The sequence below is a fragment of the Filicampus tigris genome, chromosome 2 (genome assembly GCF_054856515.1).
Source record: "Filicampus tigris isolate MCC_2025a chromosome 2, RoL_Ftig_1.0, whole genome shotgun sequence".
Classification (NCBI taxonomy): Eukaryota; Metazoa; Chordata; class Actinopteri; order Syngnathiformes; family Syngnathidae; genus Filicampus; species Filicampus tigris.
Genome location: NC_141218.1, coordinates 23413700 through 23435994, shown reverse-complemented (window position 1 = coordinate 23435994; position 22295 = coordinate 23413700). Strand labels below are relative to the sequence as shown.

General features: G+C 40.3%; 1 protein-coding gene across 3 annotated transcripts; it reads right to left on the bottom strand.

The window, feature by feature from the left end:
• Window positions 1-563: 563 nt before the first annotated feature.
• On the bottom strand, window positions 564-9856 carry etf1a (eukaryotic translation termination factor 1a). Of its 3 annotated transcripts, none has more exons than XM_086023996.1 (11): window positions 9672-9856; window positions 9224-9333; window positions 7177-7352; window positions 6411-6550; window positions 6162-6300; window positions 5851-6041; window positions 3199-3328; window positions 2889-3062; window positions 2741-2805; window positions 2522-2669; window positions 564-1583 (listed from the first exon to the last, which is right to left on the bottom strand). In XM_086023996.1, exons 2-11 carry the CDS (start codon window positions 9307-9309, stop codon window positions 1501-1503), a joined length of 1332 nt encoding a protein of 443 aa, XP_085880122.1. In that variant the 5' UTR covers window positions 9310-9333; window positions 9672-9856; the 3' UTR covers window positions 564-1500. The 3 variants fall into 3 exon arrangements, with proteins under 3 accessions (XP_085880122.1, XP_085880121.1, XP_085880124.1); XM_086023995.1 differs by having other exon boundaries at window positions 9668-9855; XM_086023998.1 differs by lacking the exon at window positions 9672-9856 and adding an exon at window positions 9417-9563.
• Between the last annotated feature and the right edge of the window lie 12439 nt (window positions 9857-22295).

The window sequence follows — 22295 nt, the reverse complement described above, 5'->3', positions numbered from 1 at the left end:
GGTGATTGAACAGTTTCTTCCTAACAGGGCGTGGCTAGCACGAATTTACTGGTTGATTATTGGCTTAGCGAGCTACTAAGGCTTTCCCCGGTGACTCCCCCAAACAAAAGGGCATTTGCTCAAAGATGCTGTTGCTATCCTGAAGAGGAACCAGCTAAATCAAAATCGATCATCTACACTGCTTATTGTGAGGATGTTAGGTAATTTAATGTCGTCTGCGATCACATGTTGACAGTGCTTGATTTCACTTCCCTTTACTCACTTAAAGGATTAGTCAGCAAAATCTTCAATGCTTTTACGATGTGGGTGCTCAGTATAAACACGTTGACAATATACATATCAATTTCATGGTGTCCTTTTCAGCTGAATATAAAGACCTGGCGGCGCTAGCTAGCTATATATGTCTTTTTTCTTTAAATAAGAATTAAGATGTTTTTTTATCTACGTTGACATTCTCCACAGAGTGGCTCAAAATCGTTAAGTGTTTTCTGATTGTTTAAGATGCATTACAACATTTTAGAAACAGGAACACAATTGCATAATCCATTTGAAATACAAACAACTCACTTGTGGAATATATATTGGGATTGATAGTCAAAAATAGGAGGGGTTTAATCTTGGTAGTAAATCAAATCAAACAAGGTATACTTCCAAAACTTTGATTTCTGCTGCTGGAAAATTGGAAACACAGATTCATGTTCAAAGTAGAGTTGGATAATGTTGACTCAAACACGTGGAATTACTGTGCAGTCATGCATACATCACATCTGACAACTGGGAAAAATAATCTTCAGGTTTCTCCAAGATGGGCAGGCTGGCAGCAGAAGTTTGAGAGCACAGGAGATGAGGAGGTAGCAAAGGTTTTCAGCAGTTCAAATTTTAATACGTTGTCCCCCTTTCTCTACAGAAACCCAGGTGTATTTAAAAAAAAAAATCCCCCACTTCCATAAAATACAACAGCAGCAGTTGCCAGTAAAAAAAATAAAAGAAAAAACAGATTAAGCATAGAGGGGAGGACAAGATGGAGGATGGGAGAAATGGAAAATACATTTTTTTGTATAGTATCGGAGTCAAATGTTCATCTTCCAACTGGGTTGAGGGTAGCAAACACTCTGGGAACTCGCTGTTGTGTTCATTCAAAATGGAGGGGAAAGGTGGGATGGGGGGTGATAAGGAATAAAAATGAGTCAAGTCCAATCCAACTAGGGGAAGGAACCAGCACTCTAAGGCAGGGATTTATTCAGGAAAGGCTTTTTCCCCTCTCCGGATGAAAGAAAATTTCACTCCTCTTCAGCCTGTGTGATGTACTTCAATGTGTGTACAGATGAAATGTATGTGCAAGATTGTGTATTAAACAAGTAAATTGGAAGTTGGCTGTCATTATGTGGTCAACACAGTTGCGCCCCTCACTTGCTGCAAGAGAGGTGGCATTTTTCTTTCCTTAATTCTTCATTCCTTTGTTGTTTTTTTCTCTCTCCCAATATATCAGTCCCCGACTACCTAGTAGTCATCCAAATCAAAGAACTCATCGTCCTCTCCTTGGTACTCCATGCCCTGGAAGTCTACCCTGTACCGCAAGATACCTGGCAGGGAGACAAGAATGACATTAGCCATCAACGTGAGCGACATCAGGTTTGTTGTGAGGTTCTTCACTGTCATAACATTTAAATAACAAGAGTATTATTTAAATCACAGTTTTATGTTGCAACTGCTTTTTTGTTCATGATATACTTCTGTTATTTAAAATAATCTCTATTCAGCGCAACTAACTTTTTCGTCATGTATCTGCAGGTTAAAGGAAGTCAAAGGCTTCTTTATACTCCCGGGCAACAACTGCCGCATTGCTTGTAGGCGACAGGTCTGCAACACAATCCGTGCACCGTCTGAAATTGTTGCTGGGTATACGAGGCCGCGCGCATTCTCTACACTGATTTGTCCATTATGTCTTATGTTGCGATGAGGTACACTTTTCCATCGGCTCGATTCAGGGCAATTTATTAGTTACTGCGGAGAAGAAGATCCACCACGCAGCTTGTTGCAGCTGCGAAGCAAACTAGTTTGGCAGCGGCATGGGTGTTATGTCATGTATGTGTGTGTAAAAAAGCCAACACGCACCCAACACCTTTGCTGCCACCTTGCAGATTGTTTTCGCAATACAATTAAATGCATCGTATAGTCATCTAGGTTCCTTTGTTGTAGCAGGCACAATGTCCATTGTTGTCGCTGTATTTTTGATCATTGCTCGGCAGTAAAAACACAGACCGGAATTGCCGATAAAAGGCAGAGGAAATTCCGCCAGGCAGTGTCCTCATCATTATCAGCCATAGCGACGCCCCCCGGCTTGGAGTGAAACTGCAACACATTTTCAAAACAACGCGTGTGGGTTGCGCGCAAGTATAAAGACAAACTGTGCGCGGCATTGCCACAGTGATGTGCTGCCGGATGTTGACCACAGGAGTATAAAGAAGCCTTAAGACTGTTATATTTGAATCTTCTTCTATTGTGACTTAAAAGTGCTCACCCCCGATGCCTCCAAAGCCCTTGACAAACTGAGATCCTTCTTGGCTCTTATCTGTGACTATTTCCAGCGTGGCTCCAAATTTCTTGTAATTGTTGGCAAACCACTCTAACAGTGGCATGCTCTCAATCAGTTCGTGCTCTTGCCCCGTCTGTCAAAATAAAGTCAGAGGGATTGAACAATTTAACTCGACGCCATTACTTCAGCGTGTGCAGTCCTCACCTCTTTGTCTGTGAAATGAGATTTGTCTTTCTCCTGCTCTGGCGTTAAGTACAAAGTCTTCTCATCTGGGGATCAGAGAAACCACAATGAGCATGAGGTTGCACGGTTCACCTTCAGGTGACTTCAGGCGTATGTGGTCTATGTGTACCATTCTCAGCTCCGTTGCTCTCAGCCCCATGCACACGTAAAATGTAACGCATGGTGTCTAAGTTCTCGTAGACTATGAGGATCTCCACCGCTCCCATCTCCAAGGCTTTCAATGTGTCCTCCACACCAAAGCAGTACTTTCCGGTGTCCTGACTGATCTCATCGAAGTATCGTCCTGGAGAACCACAAATGAGAGGCTTATAACTGCATGCGTTTTTTTAAATGACGAGGATTTGGTATATCTCACAGGCACTTATTTCTCTAGTTGAGAGCTCTGAAAGTTGTGCCACCATGTTAATAAGACAACCTACCTATTAGTTTCTTTTCTTGGATGAACTTGACATTGGAGAGAACTTCTGCTGAGAGCTCAATTGCCTGGTTGAAGCCATTTTCTCCACCATAGGAGATATCCACTAACTTCAGAACTTTGGCCTGTAACCTCTATTATTTAAAAGCAGAAATGTTCACTGGTTAAAAACAGATCGACAATGCCAATCACTCAATCGAGTAAAACAAATTTCAAGCAAGTCAAGTCATTACTTGGTTCAAGCAAGTCATAAGTCAAGTCATAAAATCTTACTCAGTAAAACATATTCTGGAGTGATTTAAAAAAAAAAAAATATCACAGATCCTACTACAAAAAGTACATTATCTCTAAAAATGTAATAAACATTTACACCTCTATAAATGAAATGTAAAAAAAAATTTAACTTATAAAATGAATATCTACACTTACATTATTTAGAAGAATGCATGTTACTTTTTCATACTAACGTTTACATGAGTGGCGCACTGTCAATGTGGTGATAAATACTGAAATATGATGAATGAGGGTGCAAATGTGGATACTCTTCAGATTTAAAAACAACATACCCCCCATACTTTGTTTCAGGTGCCAATCTGTTACCCAAATCTAATTAGTGTGTGTATTCATGTGTCAACGAAAGGCATTAGCATTGTGCACTTTGTAGGTTATCGCGTTTTGAGGTTGTGTGATGTTGACATGCATTAATTTAATTTAAAATATGGCAGATACGCTCGCGACCAGAGAAGTACTCTGTATAGACTCTGTAGTATTCTATTCTAGCAACATGCCTGTGACACAGGTGTCTTATGTTTTGATTAATAGAATCTACTTTCTAAGTGCACAGCACTTCACCTCGGGGGGGGGCGGGGACTTTTGCATGCGAAAAGAAAAGCTACAGTCAAAACGAATGGTTTGGACAGTTTTCACAAACCATCCCACCCCTAGTTACGTTACTTAGTTGTACCTAAATGTTCAAAATCAATTTTTTTACTGTTCCCAAACCAGTGTTTATATCACTAGCTAAACTAAAATTGTCTTACCGCGCTGTGTTTTTTTTAATAATGACGAATGATGTTAGATGTCGTTGTGTCTGTCTTCATCCCGTGAGGTGCAAACAAGAAGTTTTTCCACCCTATTTTTATCAACGTCATGACCAAAATAATCCATTAATATCAAATTATTCTTCCTCGGATTTGCTCCGACACTGTTGGTGTGTACGTTGCCGCATCACACTAACAAGTGACGCTGACCGGGTTGCCAGTTGACACTCCCCCGCCCCCTTTCTTGTTCCCTTCATAAAAAGTCAAAACTGTGTCCAAATGTAAATTTTAAAACTATAAACAGGATGACTGGTCAATTTATGAGGTCCACGTCTCAGTCAAGTCGAGTCACTTAGATACCAAGTCAAGTCATTCCCGTGTTTTCGGCAAGCAAGTCGCAAGTCCTAAAAATAGCAACTCGAGTCTCCCCCATCTCTGCTAGTTAGCATGCCATGCTAACAGCTAACATTGCAGCTAAGGCCAACGTTTGCTGCCATTTGTGTTCATAGAGCAGAATAACTGCTGAACAGACAATCATAGTTTTGTTGCTGCTTATTAGTGTTAACTAACAAATGGCTCTTTTATAACTATTGTAGAAAAGCAATATCCCAGGATACTCCAGGATGTGATGCTGTACTGTACCAGTATATATATCAATATGGATGTGATTATCTTAAACTATTACCTAAACCAGTGTTTTTCAAACTCTTTTGAGTCAGGGCACATTTATTTCATTGAAAAAAAAAAAACACGGCACACCACCATCTGAAATTGTGAAAAAAAGGCTCATTTTAACAATATAAGTGTTATATTGTTTATATAAGCATTTTTTAACATTGAAGAATGACGTTATATTATAACGTCTTGAATAGGAATTAAATAAACAAAAAAAAAAGCATTTTATAATGTTTCATATTGATACTTACTCAGTGTGAAACATGGGCCTGTTTGGAATAACATGCTTCACTGATTCGCTTGTCTCTAAACAAATACAGTTAGCTACCTGCTGCTGTGCTGCTACCTGCTGGTATGGAAGAGTACTACAATGTAGTAAATACATGATTACGCTGCCAAGCGCTAGACAGCACAGGCACACAAATTAGATTATTTCCCACGGCACACCTGACAATATCTCGCGGCACAACTGCAAAGAGTTTGAAAAACACTGATGTAAACAAAATCACTCCTGCTCTTTTGACATTCCTTGAATAATTAGGTTTCAAATCGGATGTTAGGAACAGCTAGAACGAAAGGTTCTAAAATCAACGTGATGGTGTTGACCTGTAGTCACCAAACTAATGTGAGTAACTAAAATAGGAAAATAGGTATGTGCATGAGCTGTAAAATGTCTCCAGGAAAATCATGTCATTTTGACACAGCAAGGATTCATTTTCAAAGAAATTACTTCAATTTAAAGAATGCACTAAAGAGTACACGGAAAATAAATAAACACATTGAATTTAAAGTAATTAAGGCTTTAGGTTCACCCTCTCCAGACATCTGAGTATCATGTGAACTAAGGTTAACTATAACATACTACATCAGCATCCTCGACAGAGGAGGGAGGGGAAAAAACAAGTAAAACTTAACGTGACATAATTAGAACACATACTTACTGGGTCAAACATGTCAGACTGGCTAAGCTCAGTCTTGAAGTCGGCAGAACCAGCCAAAACCATTCCTGCCACATTGACTTTGTCGTTGGACACAAACAGCTGGACAGCCGTTTCGGCCACTTTCCTCACATAGTTGTGCCTTTTCTCCATTCTGAGACGGGCAAAACGCAAAGCTGACTGCCCTCCTCTGCCTATAACAAAGATGAAGAGAAAGTGTCAAATTGGGGAAAAACTACTATTAATAGAAAGAAAGTCCTTGATGGATTGTAGCAAATATAAAAATCAGTTGAGCGAGCATTGTGGTATTGTACCGTGCTTCTTAGGTAGGTCCACAGTGAACTTGTGCAGCACCTCCCTGGTGTTCCCTTGCAGTGTGCCAAACAGCGCCCCACTACCGTCAATCACAATAAAGCCAAACTTACTGTCATCAGAGAGCAGGGCTGTCAATGCCTACGTTTAAAAGGAAAAGATTGAGAGCATGAGCCAAAATGGAATGAGTACAAATTCAAAATGAACTTGTACAACTTAAGTTCAATCTACACAAAAGTGAAAATACCCACCTCAGTATGGAACTTGTTGTCACAGAGATACAGGGAAGTGTTGATTGGCTTAAAAGGCTCAAAGTCGATATTAACTTTTTTCTCCTTCCCTTCGTCTGTGACAATGGTTCCGCAGTACACAACTAAGCCATTGGGTGGCACTGCGGAGAGAAGAGTAAAATGATTAAAAATGTGCTGTTTTCAGATGAATATTGAACGGCATAAATTTTGCCAAAGATCAGCTATGCAATCAATATCATCCATATTCAATAAAATGGTGACATTTCTATTTAGCAAGGGTGTTTCCCATAGGATAAAACAGACTTCGGAGAAGTATTTTTAAATATGTACAATCTTACAAAATTGGAAATCATAGCCTAGCCCTGAGCAGCATGTTAAGAATTGCTCAGTCCCGCCTGCCCCACTTTTATCACCACAGCAGGTCACCCTGTGCATACTCCGTCAGAACATAAACATAAGCAAAGGGAAGATTGTTACTGACTTTTCCCATTAACAAAAGGTAAAGAGATGAGATTGAGTTGACAAACACCCTGTAAGTGCACTATGCCATACTTGGGCATCTTATCATGCACACATGAAAAGTTGGCGCCTTTGAGCAAAGCTACTGAATCCCACCCAACCCCTGCCACTGAATATGTGTGCAACAAAAAATATATGGCAGCATGCAAGTTGAATCCACCCTTGAAAGTTTATAACCAGTATAATGTATTACATTGAAATTAAAGATGTCAGGATATTACATTTCTATTTGATGTTTTTGACCTACCTTTGTTATAGAGCTTTAGTCTTTGCTGTACAGAGGTGATGGCCCCGAGTACGGAGAGTCTGTTGACTCGACTCTTGATGTTGGAAGCAGTGCCAAATTCATCTGCCAACATTTTGGCCACTCTAGAAATCTGGTCCTTGGGTGGGATGATCAGGGAGATCATACTGGTGCCATTACTAAAAAAAGAGGAGGGTATTACTGTTATTATACAATTATAACTTGACTTATAAGTGACCTGACTTGGGTTTTTCCGCATACAAGCAATTGCTTGACCATTTTCTTGTCTTGCATTCGAAGCAAACATTTGAGTTACGAGTGCTGGATGGCGACAGCAAACTTCACAACAAGCAGCAGTTTGGCAGATGGTGAAAAAGTATTCAAAAAGGAGGCCAAGTTCTTTCTTTAAGCTGTTATTGCCACTCCTGATTAAGGTTTACTGGAAAACTAAATGTAAAACAAAGAATTACAAGTTTTGTATTTAACCTTTTATGACTGCCCACGAGGCATCCCTCAATGGCCACTGTGGCCAGGCAGCCTTCTCGCTCTGGGCCAATGGCCGGCTACAGTGGCAAGGGAATTTTTAGCTCATTTCACGCCGCTCACCTCTGCTCAGTTCAGTGGGCCATTGGCGCATGCAAGGCCGACCAAGGGCAGGAGGCCACTGCGGCGTGAGTGACGAGAATCTTTTTATCCCCCCCTCTTTTTCTTCTGAGTCAATCTCACGCCAAGCTCCAATGCAGTGTCCCAGTCGTCATAGTTGGTTAGTTAGCTTAGCTAGAGTGCTAGCTTTAAGGATGTTTGCTTGCACCATCAAAACATTCAGATTTAGTCGTGTTGTTTCAGTGACAAAATCATTTTCAGTGACCACATTTTTGGTTCATCCTTCATCATTTTTGGTTTTGTGGTTTTCAATTTATGTTACAATGGAAGTTTTTATTAAGTGCAATACTGGAGAGTGCATTGTTTCTTATTAAAAAAATGTTGGTGTTATATGGGGATTGTAAAACAATAATGGCATTCACATTCATTTCAATGGGGAAACATTCATCATCTGAGGTTTAAGTATTAACATGAGTCAAGGCACCACTGTACACTGAAACACATTTGAATGTCACATCACTGTTTTGGTTTGCAACTGTGCCAGGCTATGAACGTGATACTTATATTTGTGCTATTGGACAGACACAATAAATCGCTTAAACGCAGTATAGTGCAAGCTAGTGAAAAGTGAGTACAGAAAAAAAAAAACGTGACTTTTCAGGCACAAAGGCCTGAGTACAAGTTGCACCTCTGCCACATTTCCATCTCTCCGTTCACTGGCTACACAAGCGGGCCACAGGCAGGCTGACAGCACTCAAATGGTAGGTAGCAACGAGCAGTGTGACTAGTGGGCAAAACAACCACTGGACCACCTATAACAAGTTGTAAAAAGTTCAATTATTACAAGATCTTCAAAAGCAGTTCAGTAATCTTTGACCATGTTGAACCAATTACGTTATATTGACATTACTGCTATATAATGAGGCTAGCCTCATGGGCTTTTAGGACAATTCAACGCTTGACGTCACTTGATGAAAAAAAATGCACGCATTTCGGGTAACTAATGGATCAACCGGAAGATTTCCGACCTCTCATTTACAGCTAGCCACATCTCTAAAGACATCCATGGCGGCCTCCCTCCAGAGATGACGTTTATAACGAATGTCTTCGGCATCGCTGTTTCTAGTCTGTCTACTGGGTTTAACTCGTTTTATGTACCCCTTGTGTGTCAAAACTCAAAACGCTGAGGTGGTCACGTAGTTACAACCGTTTTTTTAACAGGCCGGCGAAATGCGACGACTGCACCCATTCACCAGCAGGCTAGCAGCCACAGCGGCAGAACGCTAGCGATGCTAAGCTAACCACTCCCAAAGTCGGCCCTTCGTAGCTGATGTCCAGCTGTTGCGACTGGGGACGTTTACACAATAACCTCAGCCGGGTAACGCCGTGTTAAGTCAATGCCAACGGCCAACACACGCGGACACAACACATGGCATCGCGTCCTTACCCACGGGCAGCTTCCAAACTTTTGATCAGCTTCTTGATTTTCCAGATCTCCACGTTCCTGTCCGCCGCGCTAGGGTCGTCCGCCATCTTTCTGCTGTAGTTGATCAGCACCTAAAATGTAGCAAAAGAAGCGTAAATACGATCGAATTGTCGTCATAACCAAAAATGGTTGGTACATATTCACAGTCTCGTACCTCGCCAAATGAATGGTGTGGTGTCCTGTAAGGCACCTAAATAATATTGAAACTACAACTGACCGAAGACGAGAGCTTCTACCCGGGCTCTCTCTCAGTAAAGTGCGCGGTAGCTAACAGGCCTACAGTTTGCCAGGCCCTAAAGTCCACCCCGTTTCTTACCTAATTCGACCTACTTTCCCCCACGTTTTCTTTCGACAGCAACTGCGGTGTTGGGATTAAACCATCTGAAATCACAATCAATACAGTACCTGCCTCGGACAACGCCGCTCCGCTCGCTGTTTTCTACTCTACGTCGTGTCGGTGGTCCGAGGGATGACGTTGCCTTTCCGCCGGTTTCTCTCCTCCACACGCCGCGCGTGGTGCCGCCGACTGAGCTCACATGTAGGAGGTGGTTCCAAGTGGTGGCGTTCACTTCCTGGAAACCGCTTAGAAACCAATGGTAGCATGTGACTTGTGCGTCAATCATCATACTCGACCCAACCATTGGATGACTCATGGCAATCTCGCGTCATAGAGGTGCAGGCGCATTTCGCAGTTGTTTGTGGGATATGTAGTGAATGTTTTGGGGCCATTACATCTGCGAGTTTCGCCTTTTCTTTCCAAGGACCGCATACGGAAAATCGAAGAATGCAAGGACCACTTTGATATTCGTCACCTTAATCCAGTCTATCAGTGTAGAAAAAGACACAGTAAGCACTTTAACCCTTGTATGGTGTTCGCGGGTCTCTGGGACCCGTTCAGTTTTTATTGACAAAAGAAAAATTCGCGGGTCTCTGGAACCCGTTCAGTTTTTATTGACAAAAGAAAAATTAACAAAGGCATTTCTCCTCATGGTGATGACACACGTGCATGGGATTTTCTTTTTTTTTAATGACATTTTATTTAAAAAAAAAAAAAGGAGTAGCACACAAATGTGATCTAACAAAGGTAAAGGGAAAATATTAACTATATTTGCTGTTCATATGACTTGCAACTGGGATGCAGTAAACATCTGTTGAGTATTTTAACTGAAAATTATTTGATTGTGTTGGTTTGAAAACTCAAAATTCTACCCGCTAGAGTCTAGCTAGCGGGTCCACCAGACCCATCAATAGTGGCTGAGTAACAAAAATACGAACATCATACAAGGGTTAACATTGTTGAATATTACCAGTGTTTCTCAAAAATGCATACCAAATATCACCTAAAAAGTCACTTAGCCTTCCAAGCACCAACATGGCCAACAAAAAAATACTATAGGCCCGTGTGTTCAGTAAAAGCGTGGCAGAGGCTTTAATCCTATAACGTAGATGTAATATAATATTATTGTAAAACACTGCAATGTAGTTTGAACAACAATACTGCACTTAAATAAAGTATATAGCAAATTTAAGAAAATAATACGTACTTAAATGATTTGTTTTAAATCCATTGCACATAAATTTAACAATGTACATGAATAAATGTTTGAAAACAAACAGTTTGACAATGCTAAAAGCATCTGTTAAAAGGCAAATGCAACTAAACTGCACTTAACAGATAGGATTAAAAAGTTTAGACCAGTGTTACATTATACACATCATGAGCATCAATACTTTGCTAAAACGTATGAAAAAATCTGTACTTAAATAATAATTAAATTAGAATGTATTCCACATAAGTTAGAAAAGTTAAAATCCAAATGTACTGTACTTAAAACCTATATATGTGTTTGGGGGACTTGTCCATGTTTTTTCACATATATTTTGGTTGGTTCATATATAACAGACAATCGAGATATATATATATATATTTTTGGCTTGAAGTACACGCCGAAACATGTCAGGTAATAAAACGACCTAAAAATCTCGATTGTCTGTTATATATGAACCAACCAAAATATAGATAACAAGGAAGACAAAATGAACTTAATACAACTACTACGCAAATGTTTTTTTACATAGTTTATCAGGTTATATGTTAATATAGTTTTTTATTTATATAGTTTATCAGGGCGGCACGGTGGTCAACTGGTTAGCACGTCCGCCTCACAGTTCAGAGGTCGTGGGTTCGATCCCGGCTCCGGCCTCCCTGTGTGGAGTTTGCATGTTCTCCCCGTGCCTGCGTGGGTTTTCTCCGGGCACTCCGGTTTCCTCCCACTTTCCAAAAACATGCATGGTAAGTTGATTGGATACTCTAAATTGCCCCTAGGTGTGATTGTGAGTGCGGATGTTTGTCTCTGTGTGCCCTGCGATTGGCTGGCAACCAGTTCAGGGTGTCCCCCGCCTACTGCCCAAAGACAGCTGGGATAGGCTCCAGCACGCCCCGCGACCCTTGTGAGGAGAAGCGGTACAGATAATGGATGGATGGATAGTTTATCAGGTTATATGTATGTTTTGTATGTGTGTGGGGGGGAGTGTAAGTGTGTGTATGTGGGGGGGAGTGTAAGTGTGCTTGTGGATCTGTCTTTGTGTATGTTGGCAGGGAGGGAGCGGGTCTTCTTTTTATGTTGTATTTTGATGTTTTTATTGCACAGCAATTTGAGTTACATTTCTATATGTCAAAGATGGTCTGTAAATAAGATTTGATTTGGTGATTTGATTTGAAAAATACAACTGAACGGTACTGATGAAACCTATGGGTACGGAGCGGCGTATAGGCTCATACCTTTTGCCCGGTCGCAGCAGCAGAATAATTCTGATGTTGCAGACCCATCTCTCTTTAGTCAAGTGGCATACTTTATTCAGCAACACACATGAACTGCTCTCTACGAGAGCCAGGTACAGAGAGAACAAATAAGGCGCGAACACTCCCGCCTATAATCCAATGTTGATGTCATCTGTCAACGACAGCCCTCTTGTGATAAATAAGCACAATACAGGAACAAGCAGTGTTTAAGCCACTGCAATTGACAGGCAATTTGTGCCAACGTGCTCCAATATTGTACAACCCTGTGAGGACAGTACCAGTAATACCATATTAATTATTGTATCTTGCATATTTGTACTTATAACTGTTGTGATCACATTTCTACACCACTAGACACTTTAAAGTGCTCAAGGACTCTGCATCATGCACATTTGTCATTATATCACAATTACTGTGCTACAGGTCACTTAAAATTGTGTGAGGGTTCTCTGCATCATCTCCTCGATTGTCATTACACTTTATCATTATTGCGCTACTGCTCACTTTATTTTTGATGGATAATCCTCCACATCATTTGAACAGCCGCCATTGTTCGATACTACAGTACCATTCCATTACGCAAAGACTCTATGTAATTTTGTTAATCCATCGATCCATTTTCTCTACCGCTTATGCTCACTAAAGTCAAGGGTGTTGAAAAGTTTTAAGGGAACCCCTCTCCTGGTCCTTTTATCTTTAATGCTCGTTATATTACACAAAGAGTAACCACCGGAAGACTGCATACTGTATTTTCAGTTGAACTATTCAATGCATGCCAGGAAAATCGAGACAATGCCGTGGAGCCTTTTCTGCAAGATGCGGAAGAAGGTCTAATCTGTCCAAATATGTTTGTTTCCTATTCTTTATACTCCCTGAGACCCACCCACGCAGGAGGGCAACTCTGCCGCATCCATGTGACATTGTGTGACTCTCTGGAAGGGGTAGGCAATTCCGGTCCTCAAGGGCTGGTATCCTAGATGTTGTATATGTCTCCCTGCTCCAACACACCCGATTCAAATGATCAGGGTCATTATCCAGCTTTTACAGACTTTGCTGATGAGCTGATCATTTGAATCAGGAATGTTGGAGACATACAGTATAAACCAGGGGTGCTCAATATGTTGATCGCGATCTACCAGTTGATCGCAAAGGTAATATTGGTAGATCGCATGACATTTGTAATGGCTGCCATCTGAATTTTGAAATGCGATGCCTTTATTTTGAAAATTTCGTACTGGAAGTTGCGTCTTACAGATTCTCCGTAGGCTTTACGCAGAGACTGAGAATAACTTGTCGTAGTGGCATTCACCACGACACTTTTGCTTACTTTTTCCTCGTCATTCCTCGTTGTTTTGCCAAAGCCGAGTGAATATTCAAAGTTAACATAACAAGTTTGTTGAAGTATCACATTTTTTACAATAATGATTATATCTGGGAGAAGAATGCCATTGGTTGAAAGCAGGCCAAAGTGGTCAGTACTATTTTGCATTGTCTATCGTGATTAGCTTTGATACTAAGCAAAGCACTCTTTGTCATAGCTGAGCATTAAACATCTTAGCTGAGCAATAACTATCTTTAAAAGGAACTGGAGTTTCACATCCAATCAATGGGCGGCATCCATCCATCCCGTAAAATCGGGTTTGAGAGAAAATAATCGGAATTTCTTGTTAGGCAAACTCGAACAGCCCTAGCGCATAGAATATATTGTTGCAAATACATTTGGGGGGTTGACTTCCTCTTTAAAAAAATAAACAAACAAACAAAAAAACAGTGTCCAGCAAACTTTTGTACATAGTTAGGATTGGCAATGAGAAAAACGAAGTAGTGCCTCTGTTTTAAGCATCTGATCTTTGTGGCCAGATATAACTTCTTTTCCTGCTTCCCAACTCTCTTACTTAAACGCAGTAATCAAGTATTTGTACTTGCTTTCCACCACACCACTGGTGAGAAGATATATCCAATTGTCATTAAAACATATGTAGTTTTTCTTGCATTTGTTGAGTATTACAAGTCCAATAAGCATATTTTGATGCTCTTTATTGCCTTTAAAAAGAGCTTGTGCTTAGTTGTATTTGAGCACCCAAATATGTTCCTTATGTTTTGCAAAACAAAACAGTTACATATCAGTGATAATATGTTGGTGACCAGCACTTTTCAATTGTGGATAACGAGACTTCCAAAAAGCTCTGAAGATAATTACTCTTTCAAGAATGTGTTGAGTGCATTATTTTGCACCACAGAAAGTTCAATAGCCAATGAAGAATGTATAGTATACAACACTAAACAGTCACAACTTCAAGACATCCTGTACCATGAGCTAAATCCTGGTACTGGTACAAATATACGCCACTAGATGTCAGCATCATTCAACAGACAAAACGTACTTCACTGTCTGACGATGCTATTTATTCCTGAAGGCGCCTCGTGAAAGCAAATCTATTTACTCAGTTGCACTTTTCTATGGTGAATGGGGGAAAAGGTTGTCATGGCACAGGACACATGTAATTATATTGTATCACGTAGACGTTTATAGAGAATTAGTGCCTTGGTCAATTTCCTCTGTGCCATAAAGTAACATTCTCAAAATTGCCTCTGCCATTTTCTCAACTCTCATGAAATGAGGGAGTATGTGGAATTTGTGTCAGTATTTACCACTTTCCAAGTTTGCTACCTCATGAGCGAAATGGTAGAAAATAATTTGTTAAAATGATTGCCTGCAACATTTTGTAGCATTAGTATTAGAGCCAATTTTTCACCATCTGTCAGCCATTAGAGCTGTGATAATCTGTTGGTTGGAAATATATGACACATGCTCAATTGCAGAGGGCTGTCCTTAAGATGATGCCATTTGCTAATAGCACGAGTGTCGCAACGTTGGGGACCTTACCGTTTGAAGGTTTCAACGTCTGCATTTCCTGTCACACCCATGGGGATGTGGGGCGATTCAACACCCAAACCTTTTCCCAGTGAATAACATGTTCCACTGTAATATAAACATATATATATATATATATATATATATATATATATATATATATATATACACACATACATATATGTGTATATTTATGTATATATGTATATGTATATATATGTATATGTAAATGTATATATGTACATATATATATATGCATATATGTATATATATATATATATGTATATGTATGTATATATATGTATGTATATGTATATATGTATATATGTGTATATATGTGTATGTATATATATATATATATATATATATATATATATATATATATATATATGTATATGTATAAAATCTGCATGTTATGGCGTCGTGTGTGCATAAGAGAAGAGCAGGGATCTCTGTGGATCTGTGGAATTGTTTGTGCAAGCGTGTGTGTGTGTGTGTGTGTGCGTGCGTGGGTGTGTGGGGGCGGGTGTGTGTGCGTGTGTGTGTGTGTGTGTGGGGGTGGGGGTGTGTGTGTATCAATGTACATGGAAGTGTTATAGAGCATATGACTGAAGGCAGCTGCCTCCAGGTTCATCCAGTTCTATTTTTTCCACCTCTGGCCATCTGCTTAAGTAGTGCTGAGCGGAGAGAAGGGACAGTAAAAGGTGGAACTTGGAACTGTCAGGGGTATTCAAGGACACACTCATGCTTGTACCCATGAATTGGAGTGTGATATATAAAACACAGAAAGGATAAAGTGAATATTGCACGTTCGCTTGAAATCAAGCATTCCCAAATGTGATACAGTGTTCCCCTGCATAATCACTGTTTGACAGTCAACAATTTGTAGATTCACATATTTTTTTCTTGGTTTTTCTTTTTTTTTTGATTGGGTTGGCGCCACGGTTGGGAGGGGCACTTTTCCCCTTATTCACTGAAAATCTGTCTATTGGCTTTTTGAGAGCCAAATCAAAGAAAGAAAGAAAGAGAAATAATCACTGTGGCGCCATCTGGTGGAATCTCGGTGTTGTTGTTAGGTTTAATTCAGTGACAGTGTGTTTCGTCGAATTTTGAGATATCCTGTTTAATTGGGGGCAGAGCTGGGCATCGCCTAACCATCACCGAGTACCCACCTGCATATATAAACGACCCATGTGATCCCAGTCGGTCTGAGTCAGCCAAACAATGTCGAGAACGGACTTAACCTGTACCACGTCACACGCAGGTGCCGCACATGTGACACGCGGCCGAGTATGGAAAAATCAAACAGTGTTGTGTATCTTGCAGTCCCACAGACTGCATTGACATGTTCCCCATATTTTTTTATGTATTTCACAGATGCCCACCGTGTGCGTGTCAGTTGTTGTTGTTTGATATTTTTTATTCGTTTGGCAGCTTGTCTGCTCATGCGACGCCTGCGTGGGATTGAAGATTACGTACTCGATGCCGATTGCCTGTCACCAATGAGGGACGGACTGGGACCACGTGTGTCGTTTAAGTACGCAGGTGGGAATTCGGTGGTGGTTAGGCAATGTCCAGCTTTGATTGAGGGCCCTTCAATGCACCTCTTGCACCATCAAAAGTAAAATTGAAAACATGTTTTTGCTTATGGCTTATGCCTCTCGATCCCAAAAACGAAAGAAGGCAATAAACAGACCGCAAATTTTTTGTAAAATGGCCAGGTCTGTAGACTCCACTTTCATAATTTTGTTGATTTTGCTGTGTCCCGACCCAAGCAGCTCTCCATAAAAGCTCTTCACATTGAGTGGTGCAGCTCTCAACAAGGATGAAGAAACCTTTCAGATCCCTAGAGGGAATTAGGCAGCATTTACTCTCTGCTGACTTGCTAATCTGTGAACTCACTGTCTGTCTCTCATAGTGAAAAAGAGTATCATAATCATCCGTACTCCAATGGCTTGCCTATGACTTAAAGCAATCTTATTGGGATGGGCTTGAAGATGCGGGAAGTTAGGATTGAAGGTATGGGACAGCCATGTGCTTTACCATTCTGACTAGTTACCAAGTGGCAAGTGAGACAAGATTTGGAGTAAGAGAGCTCTTAAGGTTCACACTTTTCAGTTTGCAAATCACAGAGTTCACATTCAGATCACATACTCTCTCTCTACACTACACTGTCTCACGGCTCGGAGGACATTTACGGATGTGCATCCTAAAATGAAGTGGATTAATCAGGAATGGAGACTCAAGACTGTCATAAATATAAATGAAGTCTTTTTGAGGAATAGGGCAAACTCTGCTTCATGTCCACACAATTAAGCACGTTTTAAGTTTATCAACAAGGTGGATTAAGACCAATAACCTCAACTCAGAAGCCATGGCATTTAGTCAGTCAAACGTGGCACTGGATTTGGGTTAAACCCAAAGTAATGGATAAGTATTCTTGTGAACATCACTGACTCATCCTATACACAGCTCAGCTATCCAGTTGAAGTTGTTATTTTGCTTCGTTTTTGATTCTCGTAAGAATCCATCCATTCATTTTCTGAACCGCTTATCCTCGATAGGGTCGCGGGCATGCTGGAGCCTATCCCAGCTGTCTTCAGACGGTATGCAGGGTACACCCTGACCTGGTAACCAGTCAATTCGCAGGGCACACAGACGACCTTTGCACTGTAAGGATGTGGGAACCAGTCGCTCGCCATGTAACCCTCACGTACACTGAAAAAAATGGTTGAATTTACTCAATTTTATTTCGTCAAGTGGTTACACAAAATAAAATCATCTGTCCACAGATACATTTTTAAAGTAGATGTATAGTCTGCTTGAAAAAATCTGGATTCACATCATTTTATATCAGCATGTGAAATGTGCCACAAGAGGAGATAATACACTAGACAAATTCTATTCGACTATTAAGCATGGTTTCAGCGTGAGGTCTCTGCCACATTTGGGGCAGGCAGACCATGTGTCCTTGCTTCTGATACCTTCGTACATCCCTCTCAGAAAAAGGGCTCCAATCACCTTGAAAACAATAAAGACCAGGCCTGAAGGTGCATCCCAGCAGCTGCAGGACTGCTTTCAGATGACAAACTGAGATGTGTTTGAACATGATGATCTGGAGCTTTACACAACAACAGTCATGGACTATATAAAGTTCTGCATAGACATCTCAACTGTGGATAAATGCATCGGGATTTTTTCCGAATAAGAAGCCCTGGATGACTAGGGAGGTGGAGTGCCTGCTGAGGGAACGAACCATTGCTTTTAGGTCTGGGGACAAGGAGCTCTACAGCGCAGCTAGAGCCAATTTAAGAAGGGGAATTAAGGTGGTGAAGGCTGCTTATAAGAGGAGAATAGAGGACTGCTTTAAGAACAACGACTCAAGGCAGGTATGGCGTGGGATCCTGAGATGGGATTCTGTAGCAACTTCCTTCTTCCCTCACAATGCGATGTTGATTGCTGAGGCGATCATATGTGCAGATTAAGGATTTGTGAAGACAATCTCTGTCCTGTATTGTTTTCTGAAGGAATGAATAAAATCTGGAAACCAGCAATTTGAATACCTTCATTGAACTCTACCCACACACCCGTTACACATACATCTGTTGAAAACAAATATGTTTAATCAGTAGATACTCTACGGTAGACAAGAAAATACAGTTAATTTAACACCTCAAATTCATGATTTTTTATTTAGTGTATCAATTATTTTATTCATGAAAATATGGTGTTATTGATGAGTATCACCTCATTTGATATGTTGGCATTTGTGAGGCAGAATTCTTCCAGTACATGTCAGGGAAATAAAGATTTTACACTGATTAGTTTGGGGTATGCGGTAATCCACGCCATCACTCCTGCGTCACGGCTTCAAAATAGATTAGATCAGAGCCACCACCATGAAAATCTTGAAGATAGATGGATAGGCCAAGGAAGATGGGGGGAAAAGAGATGAAACAGGGGAGAAAGATGGTGGAAAATTGATTTTCTTGGAGTTGCATTAATCAAATTTACTACTGAAACGGCATTATCAGTTCAGTGGATTTAATACAGCGTGTTAAAGGAAGACAGAGGCGTATCGGGTGAGGCGAGCCCAGTTCGAAGGATGATGGGAGTGATCAAAGGTCAACAGTGCTTAGATGGCCTTCTACTAGAATGTCTCAAGAATTAAACGTATTTACAAAAAAACAACAATCAATAAAAACTGCTTTATCAATTCAAGGTTTTAAAACATGCTCTGCTCAACGTTTTTGTAAAACTCCACAGACATCTACGCCCGACTGCCATTTGTAAAACCATATGTGCATGAGCGCTGCTATATGGAAAACTCTCAGTCTGCATGTTTGCGCTGACTGGTGGCACGTGTAGCCTAATGTCACTGACATGACGAGACTGAACAGAAATCATTGGGCAGGAATGGAATTGTTCAGACAAATACTGTGCAGCTGTCAAATTAAACTCAAATCACATTAGCCCAAATCATCCGTATGCCATTCAAATATGAAAGAAATGGCAAGAATAAAAATGGGCCAATTCTGAGCTTCCAACAATTTGGGAAAGGCTCTTTTCTGTTGCAGCATGACTGTGCCCCAGTGCACAAAGCAATGTCCATAAAGGAATGCTTGGATGAATTTGGTGTGGAAGAACTCGAAATCAACCCCATCAAAAACACCTTTGGGATTAATGGGGAGGAAATAGAACAAATACCTTTATTGTGAGCCAGGCCCTCTCTCAAGACCTACATTATAGTGACTTGACTTCAGCCATTTATTTTCAAAAGTGATTGTCCCAATTGGGGTCGCAAATGAGATGGAGCCAATAGAGCGGGCAAATGGTGAGAGGCGGAGTCTGGTCAGCAGCCAATCACAGATATTCTGGAAGAAGGGACAAAGATTCCCACGGACACGCTCCAACATCTTAGAGAAAAGTCGTTGACAATAAAGTCAATAGATGTCATCTCTTTCATTCTTTCATTGATCCTCACTGTAATTTATGAGAATTTTGGGGAGAAATGAGTGAAATGGTGAAAAATTGAACTCATAAAGTAAAGCACACTTCCACAATAGGCAGAATCTCTCAGCGAGTCAGTCAGAATCCCCTTTATTTCAATGAACTGAACAATAAATTATTACTGGAAACCGGAGAAAAGTAAAATACGTTGTGAATTGAAGTAAGCGCCTGACTGAGCTACAAAAATAGGAAGAGAAGATGGATGTAATGACACTGATAAGAGGAGAGGAGATGACTGGAAAGGTTGGGAGAGCAGACTGAGAGGTGATGTGGAAGGCTAAAAGGAGCTGAAAATAGAGTCTCTCAAGAATGACAACTAAGAGTGAGGAAGATACTGTCAGATGGGAAAGGCTGATACATTTCAAACTAGAGTGGTCGCAAGACGCTTGAATGAAGAGATCACTCAGCTTGTCTTCATAATCTTTCCTCATACTCTTTTCAGTTTTTCACAGTATCATATCACAGTATCATACAAAATAGTGGTGGATTAGTTAGTATTTGTTTAGAGGTTCAGAATCATGGCCATGAATGTTATAAAGACAAATTCCACATTGTCAATTAACTGATACAAGCAGCTACAAGAACATTCATCCATTAATTTTCTATACCGCTTATCCTCAATAGGTTCACGGGTTGTGTTATCTCCCAGAAATGCAATGGAAATGTGTGGGCACAAATCTGTAAATATAATGTCAAAATAGTGAATATCAGTCAAGTATATCAGGGACGTGCGGTCAGAACATTCAGGGGTGGCAGAGCCTCCCTTAGCCTGCATGAGAATAGGAAAAAAAACAATAATGTTTCAAATAAATTATTGTCAATGTCAATGGTTTCATCTTTGAAATAGCTGATTTTGCATATCTCCTGTTCAAATACATGGGTCAGAAGGGAAGAGCGGCTTGAGATTCATAGCACACTAAGGGCATATTCTCCCATTCGCACTTAAGGTACAGTGTGTAGATTTTTTTTGTCATCTAGTGGTGACCTAATATAATGCAACATCCTAAATTTGAAGCTGCTGTAACAGCTATATAAAAAGGGGACTTTTAGGTGATGAAGTTAGCATCCATTATAGCAGTGGTTTCCAACCTTTTTTGGCTTGTGCACCCCTGAATGTTTTTGTCAAACCATGAGTACTTCCTCACGCAGACGTGATGATTCTCCAAAAGTAGAACACAACGCAACAGATAATTAATTGCGAATAATTATTGCTTTTTATTTCTTTAATTTCAACATTTAATTCTTAGGCATTGTCTTCTTTTTAATGCAAACATAAAAATACATGTTTGTTGACTTGCACATAAGTAGGTAAAATGCATTTAAAAAGACTAATCACAATAAAGAATATACTTGCATTTGTAATAGATAACTCTTCTATCAGTTACCACAAAAAAAAAAAAAAAAAAAAGAACAAGCTCCTTTGAAAAAGTCCCCTTTAAACAGGCATTTAAACTTTACATGTCTGGAACAAAACACTGAACAAGAATAATAATCAGACCCTCGAAAGCTGTTTTACTTTCTGTTTAGAATCAGTCATCTAAGCTTTCATCAGTCATCTGAGCTTTAACTTGACACACAGCTGTGGTGATTTTGCCTCAGCTGTGCCATAGTTTATTGATCCAGGCAATAATATATTACATTTTTCCATGTGCCCCCTGCAATGTGCTCATGGTTGGGAATCACTGCATTACAGAGGGAAATGATTTAAAGACATAATTACTGTGCATGAGTTCATAAAGCAACCCTGGTTTTACCAGATACACATGCATGCAATAGCTTTGTAAGGGAGGGATCTTTTAACCTGAAGCCATATCATCGATATACAAAAAATACATATTGTCGCTAAGTCCGCTGATAGTGTAGTGGTACACACGCCTGAGTTGTGTGCGGGCAGCGTGGGATCGATTCCCGCTCAGTGATGGTGTCTGTGTGTGCCCTGAGACTGGCTGGCGACCAGTTCGGGGTGTAGTCTACCTTGGCCCGTCGATGGCTGGGATAGGCTCCAGCAACTCCCCGCGACCCTATATAGGATAAGTGGTTTGGAAGATGACATGACATGACATATTGTCGCTGTCATGTGAAAAACACTTTTCTCCATTTTTTTCATTTTCCTATTTCTACATGAATCATGTTTCCGCGTTACAGACATCGCATTAAAGTGAAAAATAAAAAAGTTTAAAAAATTGGAGATACGTGTTTTTCACAGGACAGCGACGATATGAGAAATCATTTGAATAAAAGGGATAAAATAATCAATTAAACTGTTCTTAATAAAGATTGAAAAGATTGGATTAGTTGTACTTGTTTGAATACTTGAACCTCTTTATTTTATGGTATACTATCTC